Here is an 18,653-nt window from a genome sequence, read left to right as displayed (position 1 = left end):
TGCTTTTATTTAACTGAAAGGAAAAACTACACTGTACCACATAAGTAGCAATATGACAATATTTTACAGCACACTATTTGAAAAAATATGGAAGCAATGATCCACAGAAGTGGACAAGTAAGCACACAATACACTGTACATTTCTCAACAGTGCCCATTAAATCATAATTAAATAGCTGTATTTGGCTTTAAACAGCCAAACAATAAAAACAAACAGTCATACTAAAATTTTAAAAATGGTTTCAGTAGCAATTATGACTGTTAGAATTTGAAGTTTTGCTCTGGAAATTAAGATGAGTGTTTGGTAAATTCAGTCATAGCAACAATAATAATAATACCCCTGATGAAAGCACCAGTGTGTTCTGAAAAGATCAGTGATAAATGTTGGCCTTTATGAAAAGCTTTTTTCCTTTTTTATTTTTTTAAACATGACCCCAACCAAAGATACACTGTAATTAGAAAATTTGCAGGCTTAAAAAAGAAAAAGCATCTGTCTTCACTTTTCCTGTATTAAGAAAAATTTTAGACTGTGAGCAATGGACTTTTCAACTGCATTATTCATATTCTACCTTTAGACACTACACATTTTTTTAACCTGTAGACAAATATGAACATAATACATTCAGTCATATTTTAAATGATTCAAAGAATCCCTATGGCATGTGTTTTAACTCACTTTGTTTAGATGGATGTGCATGTACTAGTGAGTATTGCAAGTGTTCAGTCAAATCCTAGGTCAGTTTTAGAAAGAAAAAGGCCTCCCATGATTAACCTTTATAAACTTATTCACCATATCCACGTCTGTTAATTCCATCCACCCGCTCCCTGCTCCAGCACTGACTTTTCTTGAACTCATTTTTACTATACACAAGTTCATATAACAGTAGTTGTAGGAGCTATCTAACAGGCAGAATGTGCAAACCCTCTTTCCCCTCTATATTTTTTATATAATATATACACAATATGTATACACTTGAAATATAAGAGTTACATATCCTGATCATATACATGCAAACAGTAGGAATCAGCTAGCCACAAGTAGTTTTGAGCCACGTACATTTTAAACATATATTTTAAAGTGTTTTTTCTTTTTTTTTTTTTACAGTTTTAACAAATATACATAAATATAAGAACATAAATTATAGTAAAATATTGACAGCATTTGAGAAAATGTTGATAAACAACCCAATGCATTTATGCCTAAGGCCTTATAATAATTAAAAAAGTACTGTTCTAAATTGTTTAAGGACATCTCATTCCTGTGAATCTTTTATATAAGTAAATGAGTACATCATAGTAGTGAGGCATTATTTCTCTCGAAGCAGTTCAATGAGAGAAATGTCCATAATTTTAGTCTCTACTCCCCATGAAACAGAATGAACTACATAGTTATAGCATAATACTGTCCTTATGTTTACACAGTTGTCACAACACAAACAGAACAGGATCATAAATCTTTCAAATCTTTTCCTGAGAATGAGTTTGCCCCCCCTCCCACCAACTAATCCTCTTGTACACGTTGCCAAAAAAACCACAGATTTGGGGGAGGTTTCAAGTTTGTAGTTTTTTCAGAACAGTGCCACACTGAAAATAATTATACAAAAGAAAAACACTAAGCACAATAGTGATAGAAACACTGTTATGAAATCAAAATGCAGCCCTTTGTAAATAATACTGAAATATGTTCCAATGGCTATTTTCAAAAATGTTTATATTTGTTATAAAGATTGAAATGTCAACCAGGTTCTTTGCCATACTTATTTTAAATGGATAAGAGATTCTCAAAATGTCATTTGTCAGGGTATGTAAAAAAACTGATGTACTTTTTAAAAAGCTGGACAGACTGAAACCCATATCAGATGTCTATCCACAGCAAAATTTGTTTAAGGCTGAATTGCGTAGAACTGAGGTGAAAAAAAAAGATTTAGTTAGTGAATACTGTGACTCTCCTTAATATTTTAGTTGCTAAATAATAATTTAATCTGAAGGAAACCTCCCTTTACGCAGCTCAAAGAATTCCTTTAATATTTAAAAAAAAATAAACCAGTATTACGGAGTTGAAATGGAACTGGAAATACTCAGTGGGATGGGTCTTTTCAGTCATGATTAGAACATACAATGAGGGTCTTTCAGAACAAGACCAGTATGTCTTAGAATAACCATAGAGTGTTCTGTACCTCATAATAGACAACTTTTTTTGTTTGTATTTCATGATGGGATTCATTAAGTAAAATTCAATGACACTGAAAATAATAAGAAAAGTGAAGGAAAAAACAGCAAGAAATTTAAATTTCAAGACAAGCACAAACACAAAAGCATAAGGCAAGAAATGTAAAAAATGTAATTTTAGTCACTGCAGATGAACAACATTCAGTGCTTATGTATCTAATCAAAATACAGAGCAAATGTACCCTATAGTCTGTATTAGCACATACAAATCTCCACACATGAATCAGATATTTCCAATATCACTTGTAGTTGTATCACCTAAGTGACAATCTTCCGTACTCCTAAACACTGTGTTTACATTCCAGTTGTGTATGATAAAAGAGCTTGTCCAATTTCAAGTTCTGTAAGTCTTGTTGGCAACTAGAAACCTATTTTCTATAGGCAGTAAAGATGAAGTGCAAGTTTATCACATTGTCTCTGAAACAAATATTTTCCCCACTACGCCTTGGTAGGTAAGAGTTTTTTAGGTGTTACTGGTCTCTTGGTTTGCCACAAATGGCTGTGAATGGTAATTGCATCAACACTGGCAGACATAGTTTTAGCAGGTATGTGGCTAAATTGCTTCCTGTCAGAGTTGTATTTATATAGCCCCTCTATCATTTTCTTTGTGATTGATTTGGGGCCTATCCCAGTCAGCTTATTGATTTCTTCAGTGTCAGGGCAATATGTATACAAAGATCTGAACTGGCAGCCAGAATCCCGGAATAGGATTAAGAAGTTATTAGCATCAGATTTCTCCATTTCCTTTAAAAGAAAAAGAAAAAAAAGTGTTTACAATGTGAAATTTATATTACATGTAGGAAACCCTCAACTCTAAGTTGTAGGGGGTTTTATTTTAAACACATTATAGGCTGAACTATAGTTCAAGTTGTATAACACTTTCCATAAGACCCTGTTTTCAGTTAATTACAATTTTCCCAAACTTCAACTATTAGAGTTAAATTTTTGCATGCTGGATGTCTGCCTCAGGAAGAATTTTCATTTTTTTATAAAAATAAATAAGCAAAAACAGTGCGGTTGTTCCTAAGAAGGAGGTAAGGGGAATTTTTTTTTTTTTTTTTTTTTGCCCAGGTTAAAAATTATTACAACTGTTTAATTAAGAAGCTCTAGCACCTCCATACTTGGGAGCACGGGTTTCCAATTTGCTAGGGAGGTTGCCTTAGTACTGAAGATGTGCTTGTTGCCATTCCCTAAAAATCCACCCAAATTTGGCCAATCTATAAGTTTCTGAAAAATTGCGTTAGCACATGTTCAGTAGAGGCTTCTTAGAGACTGTAAGCATTATGGTCTAAAGATTCCAGTTGCACAGATCATGATCCATCTGAATCAGCTCCTACATGCTGACTAGACTGAGCATGCGCAATCCCCGACAAGTGACTGAGCCTGCTCCATTCTAGGGCTGCAGGAGCGGAGCATGATCTTCTCTGCAATTGCTCCTTTGTACTGCTGGGAGCTGTTATGGTGCCAGGCACCAACACTGCCAGCAGAGAGACTGTTTTTCCTGTGCTCTTGGAGCCCCTTCTGCTTTCACCCAGATAGTATGGAGGAGAAGGAAGCATTCTGACATGAATAAAGAGGGGTGAAGAGCAGAGGGAGAGGATGGGGCAGAAGGCCTTACCTACTAGAGCACACACACCTCCAGAATCTGGAATTGAACCCAGCACTCTTAAATCTTGACATTGCTCTGCTCTCAGCAAACAGCTGTAAACCCACTGGCAAAGCATGTGTCTCATACCACTCTGGTGGCTATTGTACATTGAGGATAACAGTTTACTATTACTACCAATTACTCCATTAGGTTAAACAGTAGAGATCTGTGCTATGGATCTAAAGATCCCAACTCTGCTGATGATCCATATAGGTTCCACAAAATGGAATTGCTTTTTTTCAGTTTGCTTTTTTAAAAAAAACTTGAAAATAATGTTTTCAAAACCTGTTTAAAAGAAAAGAATGGTAGGTTGCTAAATCAAGCATTTAAAAGTTAGCACATGCCAGAATTAAGATTGCCTGTGCATATAATTAATTCAGTCACCTTCAGCATATGTATTATGATACTCTTTAATTACATGATCCTATACAATTGTTTTCATAATACCCCTTGCTCTTTTGGTCTTTTACTCATAGAGGGGACAGGCTCGGGATCACTGAGACTACTCTAGCCATCCACAAAGCATTTACACAGCCTTGGGAGGAAGATTCCTTTCCACTGTTCCCTCCACCCTGGCATGTCTCCCTAATGTTCAAAGGAGGCTGCATTTAATCTTTTTTTTTTTTAGTCATCAGAGGGAAAATATCCTTACCTCCAATATTTTTTTCTTCTGACCTTCGTTTACTTTTCCAGCCAAGCAACAATGAGCCAGAGCATTCTGAATAATATGCTTATTGGATTTTGCACTGGGTTCTTTGTAGAGCTTTGGACCTATGAAACAGAATCGACAAATCAGCTAAGTGATTCAATAAGCTATACAGAAAGCAGTCTCGAACACCATGAAACACTTTTTCCATGTTTCATTTGTGTATGTAACAATACAATCCTAGCACCCACAAAGGAATTAAGTAGAGATCAGACCTGTTACACACATACATTGATTGACTGCTATTCTTCTGTTACTGTATCACAGGATTATATATGAATATAATGTGGTACAACTGTCAAAACTGAAAAAAGATTTTTTTTTAATATTACTAGATCACTCAATGATATGTCCTTCAGCATTAGAGCATCAGAGGGCAGTTTAGGGAACTACCTTGAATATGCCTCATAAAAACTGTTCACATGATAATCTACTCAAATACTTTGTATTTAAAAAAAAATCCTTTGACCAACTAAGAGGAGGATGATTTTCATTTCTTCCTCTGCCCCTAGTTTTAAAGGGTGAAACAGATAACAGTGAGTTGCTGCAGTGTTTAGAATTACTGGTCTCCTGCCTTCTGGGATTGGAGGTCTTGTGGAATCCCAACTGCAACTTGCCCACAATGAAGGCAGAAGGGCTTGGTGCTGATTCTGACAAGTCATTCAAGGCTGCCTGAAGGGCTTGTTCCATCAGGAATGATTAGAAGCTGTCTCTGCTTTGGTTTCTGACAAGTGTGCAGTGTAGGGTTGTGAGCTGTAGAGAGATTGATGGTATCCCCCCTCTTGCTGACTCTAACTGGTGACCCAGTCCTGTGGAAAAGCCATTCACTAGAAGAAAATTTTACTGCAAAAAGTTTAACCAAAAACCTCTTCCCCCAGATGAAAAATGTATCAAGTATATTTTTGAATAAACTGTTCTTTGGGGTGGGGATATAACCTAATGGCATCAAAGCACCACGTGAAGCTTAAGAATCAGAGGCCCTCTAGACGATGTTAGGTTCTTCACCCTCACAATTTTGAGGGATTGGTCAATGGAAAATAGATTCAGCAATTTATCTTCCTGTTTGAGTCAAGACACTTCGAAAGGAGGCATAGTTATGAAGACTAATAAAAGGGAACATAATCTTAAAGGCCACCAATGATTTAAAGTCAAGATTAACTTTCACTGTCTCAGACTAACTAATTGACTGTTTGGATGGAAGAACAGAATCAATGGGAAAAGATGTAAGAAATCTGATTTATAAACCACAGAGTATTCAAAATTATGTGGCGAAAGACCCTGAGTTCCTTAAAAAAAATCATATTGCTTTAAAAACAAAGTCTGAAAAGTTAAAAAACAAACAAACAAAAAAAACCCCACCAAACAAACCCCTCCCCCCCTTTAGGCAATGGGTCTTATTGAGAGAACTAAAGGAGACAACCTAAGTCCAGTGTTAGTACCTGTATTAGACTTAATCCTGAGGAGATGCGAGGAAGCGATTAAGTTGGTTGAAAGTGCTCTCAAAGATTGGTAGATAAGTACTGTGCAGTATCCAGATTGTAAATTTGGCCTCTTCTGTAGTTATTGCAGTAGTGTTGAAGAGGAAAATAGTTTATTTTCAGAACATACAAATTTCCCAGCATAGCTAGAGCTGCACAGCCTCATAGATCAAAATTAACCTCCTTAAAAGCTTGTTTATCTACAATACCTATTGATACTTCATAGCTATTCTTTGCCAGACTGAGCGATATTACATGGACAAAAACACAGATTTTATTATTATAATGATGCAAGACATTTTGTAATATTACACGCTACACACACGGAAAAAGAGGATGAAGATGATGTCACTATTGTTAGACTCATAGGCCACTGAAATATTAGAAGTAAGGCAGTTGAGAGTTTTTAATAAGTCTTTAGTTTTTAAAGAGTGGTCTGTTTTGAAACAAGATGTAAACTATGGTGTATTGTTGGCTTTCAAACAATTCTTCAATTCTTTTATATTTAAACTTATATTACTGAATAGATTTTTTTCTCCTATGGCACTTATATTTTTCTCTTTGAAGCTTTTGGTTACAGACTGATCCTGTATTTTCTACACTTTTTCCTTCCCTTGCTATAGAAACAATTTTAATACGACCTGCATAAAATTACTTATGTGAGTGTTTGTGGGATTTGGCCTAAATTTGTAGTTTAGTATGTTTATTTAATATACCACATTTCCTATTTTACCAATATTTTTTATTTTATATATTAAATTACGCCATTTTTAGACAGTCTAGACATTTGCTTCTTTATTATAGAAGATTAATTTCAAGTCTTTAAGGAAGAGTCCTCAGTCACGTTGTAGGAATTGCAAATAAAGGAGAACCAAAACTCCGCATACACAGACCCTTCTTATACCCAAACATTTCCCTGAGAACATTACCAACACTGACCTGTGTATTCTGTAGCAGAGGCCACTGAAGAAGTTGTAGATGCATTCTCCCAATCTTTTTCCCCATTGCGACTACCACAACGACTTGGAGATAAGAATCCTTCCACAGACTCAGACCTAAAAATGTACAAAAATATGTTTTCCTTTCAGAACTGAGTAGAACATATCTATGAAAAAGTGCCCTTATTTTCAGCAGAATGGCCTTTTAACATCAAAAGAAAACTTAGAATCAGATGTACCAAACCCACGAAAAAAATGCAGAAATTGGGCTTGTTTTTGGCTTGTAGCTTGTTTGGCTTGTAGCTTGTTGCAGCTTGTTGCTTCTTCTTTTTTGATTGGCTCCCGGCAAGGGGGGGCAAGCATGGGGAGAGAGTCAGAGTGCACAGCAGGCCCACCACAGTCCCAGACTAAATGCTGGAGGGATCTAGTCACAGAGAGTATTGGGGTTCTTAGGGATTGGCTTGTTTTGGCCTTGTTTTGAAATGGGATTAGCTTGATTTATGGCTTACTGTGAAAGTTGGGGTACTTATTTACCACGTGAAAGTTGGCAACTGTGCTTAGAATATATTACTATGATAGAAGATAGCAGGATATGAAATGTAGACTAAAAGCCCAAAGCTGTAATGCTACCAGAAGAATTAGAGGAGCAACTCTGTACATTTACCTTCTGTCGCATGTATTATTTAAGGTGTTCCAAAAGCTATTACAAAGAGTAATAATACTATGAAATTGTAGACTATATCAAGGAAACAGTTCTAACAAAATCTATTAGGCTGTAGAACAGTCTTACTGAATTTTGCTTGAATCATTTAAAACTACACTGAACAAAACATTTGAGCATTTTCCATAGGGAGAAAGCCTGCTCTTGACAGGATGATTAACTAGAAGTACAAGGTTTGTTTTCTCATTTCTACTGATGATGGCATTATTATAGCAGCTGCCAGTAAGGACTGCTATAGTTAAGGCTGCAAAAAGTTTCCATTATAATCTTTGTTTTCACAAACATTAACCATTGGGGCTGAAATAATAATGCTTTGTCCTTAAAATCATGGGAGTCATTTGCTATGGGGCAAGGAAGGGAGTTCTCCCCCTTGACCTTTATTTGCTTCCCCTGACTTTTCCTAGGCCTATAGGTCTTCCACTTTTTGCCCTCCCCAGACTCTGCAGGATTTAATGTAATCACATATAATGTTCTATATACTGACACCACCTTATCCTCTCCCTCAGTCCCTCCTGAATTTTTATGAAATGACACTCTGCTCCAAATGTGAATATTTTTATGTGTGGAAAGTGTGAGCAAAATCCCTTCAGCTATATTTTTACAGTTAAATTCTAAATTTCTTTGAATGGGACTACTACAAAAATTGGTCAAGTTTGAAACTTGGCATGGATATGGTCCTGAACAAGCCTTGCTTGTTTGAAGAAATTAAGAAAAAAAGTGATTTTAAAAACACTTTCTGAGCACATTCAATTAACATCTGGTAAAATCTTAGCAGCTAATTAAGCTTCATTTCACTTGTAATATCACTGTACATTCACTCTACTCAGCCTGTGCATGAGGGAGATTTCAAAATATCTTTATGAAATTCAAACAATAAAATCCTCGAAAGAAAACCCCTTTAACTCTCTGCCATGAGGAAAAAGGAGAAAATTATGGCAATTCACCCCTTTCCTACCAAAAATAAAATAAAATCAATGATCCTGAAAATTCCATGCCTCATCAATTTTTACTGGATTCTACAACATTCTGAAAACTCAAGCTCTGAATCACATCTGAAGCCACAATAAGATGCATGCGTTCCAGTCATTGTTACTTCAGTGCAGCACATCCGCACTAAGGTTTTGCACAAGTACAGATATATCCATGTGGCTAACCTGGTGTAAATAAAACCATTGTAGACAAGGCTTTATTTTTTTCTGTAGAATAGCTAAATATAGTTACAGTACACCTCCTCTCAAATAAAACCGATAGTTTAAAGAGATGCCAAATACACAATACATTTAATTAAAAGAATTTATGCACTACTGTGACAAGCAATGAGCCAGTGCTCAAACCATTGTGACAGGGTCAGGCCAGATGGCTACAGGAGAGTGATAGAAGGCAGATATATTTGCTCCAGATTAAGCAGGTCCTTTTTCCCTGAATAAGGTAACAGGGGCAGTCGCTGGCCTGTCCCCCGACCCACTAGGTGGACTGGTAGAGACTGCGGGGATTGTTCTCCTTCCTTTTCCCCCTGCTGGCCAGTGATGAGGTTAGCTGAGGGAACGGCAGGTTTGAGCCACTAGCAAAAGTGGCCACACTGAGGGCTGCCGTGAATCTCTGAGGTGAGCAAATCCGCCAATAAGCGGAGGACCCACCAAGGCAGAGGAGGAACTTTGTCACAGCATGAAGAACAGTGAGGCAGTAGCTCATTAAAGCTACAGGGCTGGTCACAGTTGAGAAGTAAAGCATGGTGGCAGTAAATACAGGATAGAGTTGGGTTAAGTCTGATCTGAGCCTCAGAATAACTACCTTTCCTTTTCCTTCGCTCCTCTCTTCTTGAATGTAATTGTATGAACTTCTATTTATTTAATTCAATCTTTCATAATATCATTTTCAAGTGAAAATGCCACACTGGCTTTTAACTCACAATAAATTCTGGTATTCAGCCTAGGCTGGTGAAAAAAATGCCAGTTAAGTTCTGGTTAGCTCCTGACTACTTTTGTGCAGCCACTAAGAAAAACAAAAAACACAACAATTCTATCAAATCAGCAAAAAAGTACTATGGCATATAAACTGACAGCATGTGAACAAAGAATCTACAGGTTGAGCCCAAAGCTCAAGGAGTGAATTAAAGAGATAGCACTGATAAAAATCCAGTGGATGTGCTCTTTTGCACTCATTCACAGCTGCACAATCAGCAGCATTTGTGAAAATTAACGCACATAACTCAGTTCTTCATCAGCCGACAGTGTGAAGAATCAGTGTTTCAGATCAGGAAAGAGTATCAGTTGTCAGAATACAAAATATACAACTTGGGTTCTTTAAGCATTTTAGTACGTATGCCAGTTTTCTGAAGATAAACACCAATTTATATTAAATAAAGGTGTTATTGCAGCTTTACCTTGGCGTTCTCTTGCCTGATTGCACGCTGTCATTGTCTCCCGTGTTCAGTGATGCCAATGAAAGACTAGATACTGAAAAAACACGATAAAGTTGTGAACCTGGATAAAAACAAAGTTAAAATTTATGAAAAAGCAGGCAAATAGCAAAGAGTCTGTTCATTAGACACAACACCAGCAGAAGGAAATTGATGTGTTCTTATTTCTATATACAGTATGCCTGCATGCATATGTTGCAAGGTTAATCCATGTATTTACAGACACAATAACAATGGAACTTACTTGAATCTGGAGTTTTCTGAGGCTAAGCATTAATGTGAAATGTAGAGCTGAAATCTGGGCACTAGATTAAAGTTGCAAAATCAGCAAACCAGGTCTAGCTACAGTGGAATTAATTTCCCACTAGAATTTTGAATGGATTGTTATAGAGCATTTTAAATTGCACTGAAATAAGGTGGAGGTTAACAACCAGCCATGACAAAGCACACATGGCACGACAGCGAAGGATGTGGAAACCTTACTGCTAAAAACACAAATAAGGACACTGCACTTTCCTCTAACTGTAAATTGTTAATAGTTTCTTTGAAATCATTATTCTACATTCTTAAATAATTAATGACATGCTACACTTTTCCATAGGACTATTCTCACAGGGATCACAAGTACACTTGCACCAAGTCAGGCGAGTGGGTGAAGTATTCATAATAAAAGAACACCAGAACATAAAGGTAACTTTTCAGATGTACTTTAGTTTTTGTCTATGATGAGGCAGCAGCTTAAAGACTCTTACCTTATAGTCACCATTTTATTTATTAATCGCACATCTCCCAAATGTTCTACTCATTGTTAGCTCTACAGGTGCAAGGAAGAGGTTAGTGAGTGGAAAGAATACATGAGCATACACAAAATCGTGCCAGACATTAGTGCTTTTGCTGGTGTTCATCGAGCAAACCTTTGCGTTTCTTCTTATATGCATGCATGCATAATATATCAGCAACATTTGTCATTATTAACTTCCATTTGTAAATTCTACTTTTTCCAATTCAGTGACATGCAGCTTCAAAAACTGAACATCAGTTTAGCATGAGGCTAATCTATGAACATTTTGGTTAGTACCACAGTTCAAGCTGGTGTTTTAGCATGAACAGACTCTTTTTCTACATTGATATTTGTTACCTGGTGGACCTTTAACTGGAGTTTTGGGTGATTCAATATGATCTCTATGAATAGATTTTGGACGCGGCTTTTTTTGTTTGGATGAGTGTGGGCGTGGCTTTATTACAGTATCCATTTCTTCCATGAGCTTCAGCTGTTTCCGTCTCATATATTCTTGCTTAATAAATTCTCTACGTGCTCTCTCATCTTCTTTCTTTTGACGTTCTTCCTCTGTCTTGCGCCTAAGAAATCATGAAATAAAGTTTTAGTAGAAAACTTTCCCTCGGAAAGACTAGCAGTTGTAACCACCATAATACTAGTAACGGGAAAAAATGGCTATTTCAGAATTTTCCAGTTCTCATATACAAGTAAGATAAACTGATCTATTCTCAGTTTTCAAACAGCTGAAAACTTAACACACTTGAATGTTGTTACTGGAAAAATTAGAACCATACTTCAGATTGTGGAATTTTTGGATTTAATGTTTTTTTAAAAAGTTTTCCATTTATCTATTGAGAGCTTGTCTTTCTTTTCACCCTAGATTTTGGACGTGTTTTTAATTGTATCAGGGAAATCAGAAGATATGGGTCCAGATCTTCAGCTGATATAAATTTGCCAGTTTACATCAAAAGAGAAGCTAAACTCCTCACCCCCATTGTAAATGTAAATAACGGGATGAAAAAGGCTATCTACTTTTATAGTATAGTTCAAACCCTACCCTCAAATACATATGAAAAATTATTCTTTCATTCAAGTGGAATTGTGAATTGATATGACAGAATATACTCTTAGTCTTTAACTCAGTTTGCCAGTACCAGAACTCTCTGAAATCAATTTAGGTAAAAGGTTTAAATAAAGTATTGGGCTCACAGTGGGAAAAGGATTTGTTGTGGAAAACAAAGAAGGATGACCTAATTGCATTATGATTACAATTTTTATAATTTTAGCCATAGCAAAGGCTCATGTATATTATTTTTGCTTATGTTGCAATTAGCATATGCAATTAGCTTTACCTTGTCTCTTCCTTCTTATGTTCTAGCTCTGCTTCCAGCTGCTGCTTTCGAAGTAGAGTCTCTCTTTCCCTTCTCAACCGTTTCTCCAGTAACGCTGCCCGTTTCACTGCCATATCATTTTCTGCCTTTTGATCATCCTAGCAGCAACAATATTTAGGAAGAAATAGATCAGGAGATTTTAAGATAATTTGATTCTGCATATGGTGTACTTCAGGTCACTAAAAGTCTACATTTTTTAGATTGTGTTGGTATAATCTATTAAATATCCTTACTGAAAACCTTCCAATATCTTTCCCCTACCCTATGGAAAACAAACCAAACCAAACCTCCAAAACCAACCCCCAAAACCTTACCAGTACACACTTGGAGATTATTTAGGTATGTCAAAGAAGAATTTATACTTCACTTATATCAACAATGGCGGTAACGACTAAAGTGGTAAAACCTATACAGATCTAACTATCAAACCATAGCAGGAGGAAACGTCCACTTGAGGAGTACCACATGGAGACACGAACAGCTGCCTCCAACTTAAGCCACTGGGACCTGTTTATGAGGGCACCCCCCAGCTAGATCAGCAGCACATCTCTCTGCCCTTGAAGACAAAAAAGCTTCAAAGATCTCATTCCATTCCAAAACAAAAGGGAAAAGAGCAACCAGGGGTTGAGGTGAGGGGGCATTACAAAGTTTATCCCAACATTAATTCAAAAAACTTGTTACCACCATTTATATCACATATCCTTACAAGAAAGCTAGTTAAGAAATTTTATTAACGTTCCTACAATGCATTGTCAAGTGCTGCACAACTAAAGTGACAGTCTTGGTTATTTTTATGATGTATTGGTGCCTTAGGAACTTCTTTCATCATATTTCAGATGTGCCAGATTTTCAGTTCATCAATGTGAAAGTGGCTGTCTACTCAAAATTCACTGAAAGCTGCTCTGAGGTTTTGAATGTAAGCAAAGATGGTCAACAGGCTTAGAATGCAGGTGAGGAAGACTAAGGCATAAAATAAGGCACCAATCCTGAAAACGTGCTTATCTTAAGTTTATGCACTGAGTAGTCATACTGAACTCAGGAGTCTGGATCCAAAGCCCTTTGAAGTCAATGGGAGTATTTTCATTAATTCAATGGGTTGTGAATCAGGTCCTTAGTGCCTGTTTGCAGGATTGAGGCCCAACTGATTTATTTCTATAATAACAAAAATCTAAACATTTGCAAAAGAATACCACAAAAAGGAAATAGGAAATAACTCACTATTACTTTTTCTGACATTCTACAGGGGGTTTATATTTGTTAAATTAAAGTCCATCTCACATTATCCCCTGCAATTACAGCAGTTAGTTCTGTTTAATTTTTGTTTTAATTTAACAGTTTGCTGTAATAGAGTTTCTGTTTCTCAGTTAAAACATCAAAGACGATACTGAAGTTAGACAATGCATACAGTTAAGATGTTACAGTTGTAGACCATAATCCTATTCAGATCCAACAGCATAAACCCTTGCACACTTGCAGAGTCCCATTAGCTTCAATGAGACTCTGAGTGGAAGTGTCCATATTAGTGGACCATAGTGCAGGACTGGTGTCTTACATTGCACTCTACACACTCACAGACTCTTAAAAAAAAACAAACAAAAACAGAACAGGATTTGTAATGGGAAAGATCTTGATGCATGTGCACAAATTGCTGCTCGTCAGATGGATGCAAATAATTCTATTTTCTTTCCAAATGGCGGATTCAGAGCAGATTAAAACAGAAGATACAAAGATTTGCCATTATTACTCTAAGTTAGCTTGTATAGTTGTACTATAGCAGTAACAAGGCACTATCATATGAAACTCAAGGGGTTCAGGAATAAACACAGGAGTTTCACTTTCAGTTAACTGTAGGCTGTGCATGTGGAAAGGATTACAGTTTTCCAGGAGGAGCATGTGACTATGCAATATATAAAGCAACCTCTGTTGGCCAATTCAGTATATTTTGTTAGCACCATGGATTGATTTCCAGAGGGAGATAGGGTATGCATATTGTGGATGCAGCAGTTTCAGTGATGAACGAAAAAGGGAATAAAATATGCTAAAACTGTGTTCCTGGGCCATGAGAAGGCAGTCTCAATTCGGTATCACTTTAAATATATGGTATTCAAACAGTGCAGTGCAAGATTTTGTGCACTCCAAGAAAAATTTTGAAGACTACATTCAAAACAGTAGTGGCTTTCAGCATCCAAACTGCCTTTTTAAAATGCATATTTTGATTAAAAGATTCTGCCTACATAGGCATTTTAGTATACAATATATTCATTTTTTAACTACACATATAAAATGTGACACTTTTAAAATACGCAGAGTACTCTAAGGAGATGAAATTTCCGAAATCTTCTATAACTGTGTCAGGAAGTAAAGAACATGAAAGAAATTGATTTCTGTGGGCACTAAAGCTTGTGTTAAAAGAAAAAAAATGTACCTATATTCAATATGCTTCTTCTTTACTCCCCCCTCCCCAAATCCCCAAACATCTTTTAAACTTTATGAATTGAAAGAGGTGGTGAAAACTGCTGGCAGATATTGACAGTCCCTATGATCCCAAATCAATTAAGAGTCACAATGGCGGAGAGGTTTCAGAGTAGCAGCCATGTTAGTTTGTATTCGCAAAAAGAAAAGGAGGACTTGTGGCACCTTAAGACTAACAAATTTATTTGAGACACACTTTTAATCACTATATGCAGTTGGCCTCAGTGGAAAGTGGTTATTGAAAAGTCATCTATGAAATAAAAGCCTCCCTTTGAAAAAGTAAAATGTTTCCAATAGACTCATGCATTGTTCTAGTTCACCTACCTTAAAAAAGAATCCACAACACACTTTTTGGTCATCCTCGAATTGTTCTCTATCACTCTCACCTTCATATTTCTCAACAGACACTTCAGCCTTTTCTGGTGGTTTCAAATCTGAGAGGGAAACTTCAATTAGGTTAGCTGTTTTAGGAATCAGTGTTGGCAAAACAGGTTGGCTTAGCTGATCTTCATTTGGGGTGAGGCAGACAGTTTCTGTGATGGGCTGAGATAATACTTCAGAAACCTTAGATTCAAAAGGCTTGATCTCCTTTTCCTTCACTTTTTGCTCACATTCTTCCAAAGTACCTTTTTGTTGTTGTTGTTGTTTTGCTACATCCTCTGTAGGTTTGATTTCTTTCAAAAGATTTCTTTTTAATTGAGGTTCAGATATACGTTCTCCATCATCTCCAAAACATACAAATGATCTAGTCTGAATGGGAACCTGACTTGGAGAAAATCTTCTCAAACGAGGAAGACTATCCACAGACCGTGGAGCAGTTAAGGTGCGATTAAAAGGTATTATTTTCAGTTCATTTGGCCTGGGAGTCCTTTGCATTTTAACAGGGAAAGAGGCATTCTTCCTATTAGAAGACTGTGGTGATTGATGAGTAGGGCGAGGAGGTTCCAAAGCAAATGGTGCAATGGGAGATGACAGTACTGTTTGCCTCACTGAAGATTTAAGCTCTCGGATTTGTTTCTGAGGTGAAGGCTGAGGAGGTGAAATAACCCAGGCCTGCTGCTCCCTCATTTGCATCAACATCTCCTGCTGAAGGGATAGGCGTTGCATTTCCTGCTGTAGGAAATGTAGAGAAGCATTTAGCTTTTCAATAGATTTTGTATATTCTAAAATATCCCCTTCATTTAAGGTTTCTTCTGCGGGGCTTACTAAGTTCCATTGTTTTTCAGCATCCATAGGTGTATTAGGGGACTTTAACCACTTGGCCTGAGAATTTTCAGCACTTTCCTTTATTACCTCTGCAGTCTTATTAATTTGTTCAACTGGTTTTTGTGTGTCTTTTTCTTTCAATCTATTACTATCAGTAAATACTTTTTCATCTTCAGCTCCAGCTGCTTCTTCTCGAAGAGGTGATATTCCATCACCTTTCTTTTTCACTACATTAAGAAATGCTGTCCTTCCCATTTTCTGTCTCTGCTTAGTAAAAGCAGCTTCCACTTTCTTCTTCTGTGCTTCAATGGCTCGCCTCTTTTCCTCCAGCTTCATCCTAAGATGGACCATTTCTGAAGCAAGCAACTGTGTAGTGTCTCTTCCTTGAGGGAGAGGTGTTTCCTCAGGTATATGAGTCCAAGCAACAACGTGAGGAATATTCAACTCAGAGCCTTCTGGGGTAGTTTTCTGAGAACTGCTTCCACTACTTCTGCTATCTGTGTGATTCAGTTTCCTGAATTTCTGCTCTGCAAAGCTGGTCATTTTGACTCCCGAGCTTGAAGAAGCACTGCTGCCAGCTTGCGATTTAGTACTTATTGAGCTTGGACAGGGACTTAATAGCTCTCTGTGGTTGCTAGCTCGTATATCATAATCCTGAAGACATTTAGGTGGGTCTTCCATGTCAGAGTCCATGCTTACAGTATAATCTCTCAAAGAAGAATCCTCATCCATAGTTTCTGGAATATCTTCTGAAGGAACATGTATTCCAGTGTCCACTTCAGTATTGTCAGTCACAGGACTTAGGGCAATTTTTGTGTCTGTAATGACATCAGGATTAGGTTGATTTAGTTTAATATTTGAATTCAAGATGCTAATTTCCTGATTATGAAGAAAGAACCCATTTGTAATTTGGTCTGGCTGGATAACACTGGGAGATTTTTCAGTATCATGAATTATCTGCAAAGCCTCTTCAATGCTTGGAGTCTCAATCTGATTGCCAAAATCATCCATAACTACCCTGTTTTGCAGAGCTCCATTTGGAAGCTTGTATTGGCTGTTTTCATTGGCATTCCTTTCATTTGTGTTAAGAGATGCACTGGCCTTTGGGTCGATATGAGATACTATGTCCTTTTCTTCTTCAATATCTTGAGTTTCCTCTTCTCCATTTACTGGCTTGAAGGACAGATTTTTCCTAATGTGTTTGGGCATGCGGTTGATATTTAGCATAAGGCCTTCATTACTAACAGATCTAGTAATTCCTCTGTTTGGAGTAGATATCTGAATACTGTTTTCATTATCAAAAGAAATGTCAAATGAAACTCCATGCATCGAAGATCTAAATGGGATTAAAATAAACAAAGCTGTTAAACAATTCATATTTAATACAATAAACAAACTTACATTACTGTGCAAAAACAATCTAAAATTGTAGTACTCTATGTGTACTAATGAGATATGATTAGCTTCATTTGCTAGCATTACGAAAATACAAAATTAAATAGAATATAACATCTTATTCAGTCTCATGCTTTTATTGTTTGTTCTAATTACTTGTATTAAATTATAACCACACGTATGCTTGTATTTTCATATGAAAAATATGCTTATTCATTTTGGGTAACTTCAGAGAGAAAAAAAAATATTCCTGCCAATCTGTAATACACTTAAGCAATTTTAGGAATATAGGAACTGGTCATACTGAATCACATTAGTGGCCCATCTAATCCAGCATCCTTCCTTTCTGACAGTAGCCAGTACCAGATACGTCAAAGGAAAGTAAAAGAAGCCAAACAGTGATGGTTTATACCTACAACATAAGAGTTTATATCCCCTCTATTTTGTTCTAAAATCCTCTCTCATCAGCCTATTCTCATTATCCATAGAAAAGTATCTTTTTTTTTTTTTAATCCTACTCCTGATCTTGATGACTTCTATTGGCACTTCAAGTATATTGCGTGCAGACAAATATATTTAACACCACCAGTCATAATATGAAATATTGGAGCACCCAATGTTAACCTTTCACCAGGTTGAAAAACTGACCAATTATTCCTATGTTTTCTTTTCTATTAGCTAGTTTCTACTCAATAATATTTCTTTACCTCTTACTCTGTGACGACTTGGGTTTACTTAAAAGCCTCCTGTTAAAGGCTTTTTGAAAGTCCAAATTATGTTAAATATAGTTCAATATTGTTTAGTGGCTAATCCACAGTTACTTCTTAAACCAGCTTCTATGTAATGATGACTTACCTTTTCTCTTTGGGCCAAGTCCCTACATATCCATCCACATAAGACATAGATGAGGACCTTCTAATGACTCCTAATTGGAATTAAAATAGAATACAATGTAACTAAGTTACAATGTATGGAAATACTTGGAAAATCATTTAAAAATAAACAAGTTAGTTCAGCAAATCGGTTGCTTTCATTGTTTCAAATATTTCAATTGTAAATTATCAAATTTTTGGAGGTTTTTTGGTTTTTATGTAAAATGATCTTTATTTTAATGTAAACAAAAGTATGGCAATCATATACATGAATTATATCATGTGCACACAGTACCCATCACTGAGATAAAGGTAAATTTATTACTGAATACAATATTAATTATTTTATAAATAACTGTTGAAAGCCATATTCCACTTAGAGTGGAAACCAAACTTCATA

The 18,653-nt window shown here is 36.4% G+C and overlaps 1 protein-coding gene across 5 annotated transcripts in view; it reads right to left on the bottom strand.

Moving 5' to 3' along the window:
* CAMSAP2 (calmodulin regulated spectrin associated protein family member 2) overlaps positions 1-18,653 on the bottom strand; it is a 176,793-nt gene continuing 158,140 nt past the window's right edge. For 2 of the 5 annotated variants that reach the window (XM_074961198.1, XM_074961200.1), the window contains 8 exons: positions 18,237-18,306; positions 15,105-17,322; positions 12,270-12,406; positions 11,278-11,498; positions 10,104-10,203; positions 7,001-7,116; positions 4,530-4,648; positions 1-2,973 (listed from right to left, as the gene is read on the bottom strand). In XM_074961198.1, coding sequence (XP_074817299.1) covers positions 2,668-2,973; positions 4,530-4,648; positions 7,001-7,116; positions 10,104-10,203; positions 11,278-11,498; positions 12,270-12,406; positions 15,105-17,322; positions 18,237-18,306 — 3,287 coding nt within the window. In that variant the 3' untranslated portion in view covers positions 1-2,667. The remainder of the gene's footprint in view (positions 2,974-4,529; positions 4,649-7,000; positions 7,117-10,103; positions 10,204-11,277; positions 11,499-12,269; positions 12,407-15,104; positions 17,323-18,236; positions 18,307-18,653) is intronic. The other 3 variants (XM_074961199.1, XM_074961201.1, XM_074961202.1) reach the window with 2 other exon arrangements.

This window comes from Natator depressus, chromosome 8 (genome assembly GCF_965152275.1).
Source record: "Natator depressus isolate rNatDep1 chromosome 8, rNatDep2.hap1, whole genome shotgun sequence".
In the NCBI taxonomy this organism is placed as follows: Eukaryota; Metazoa; Chordata; order Testudines; family Cheloniidae; genus Natator; species Natator depressus.
Note: the sequence above shows the minus strand (reverse complement) of the source record. Positions and strands in the feature narration are given on the sequence as shown.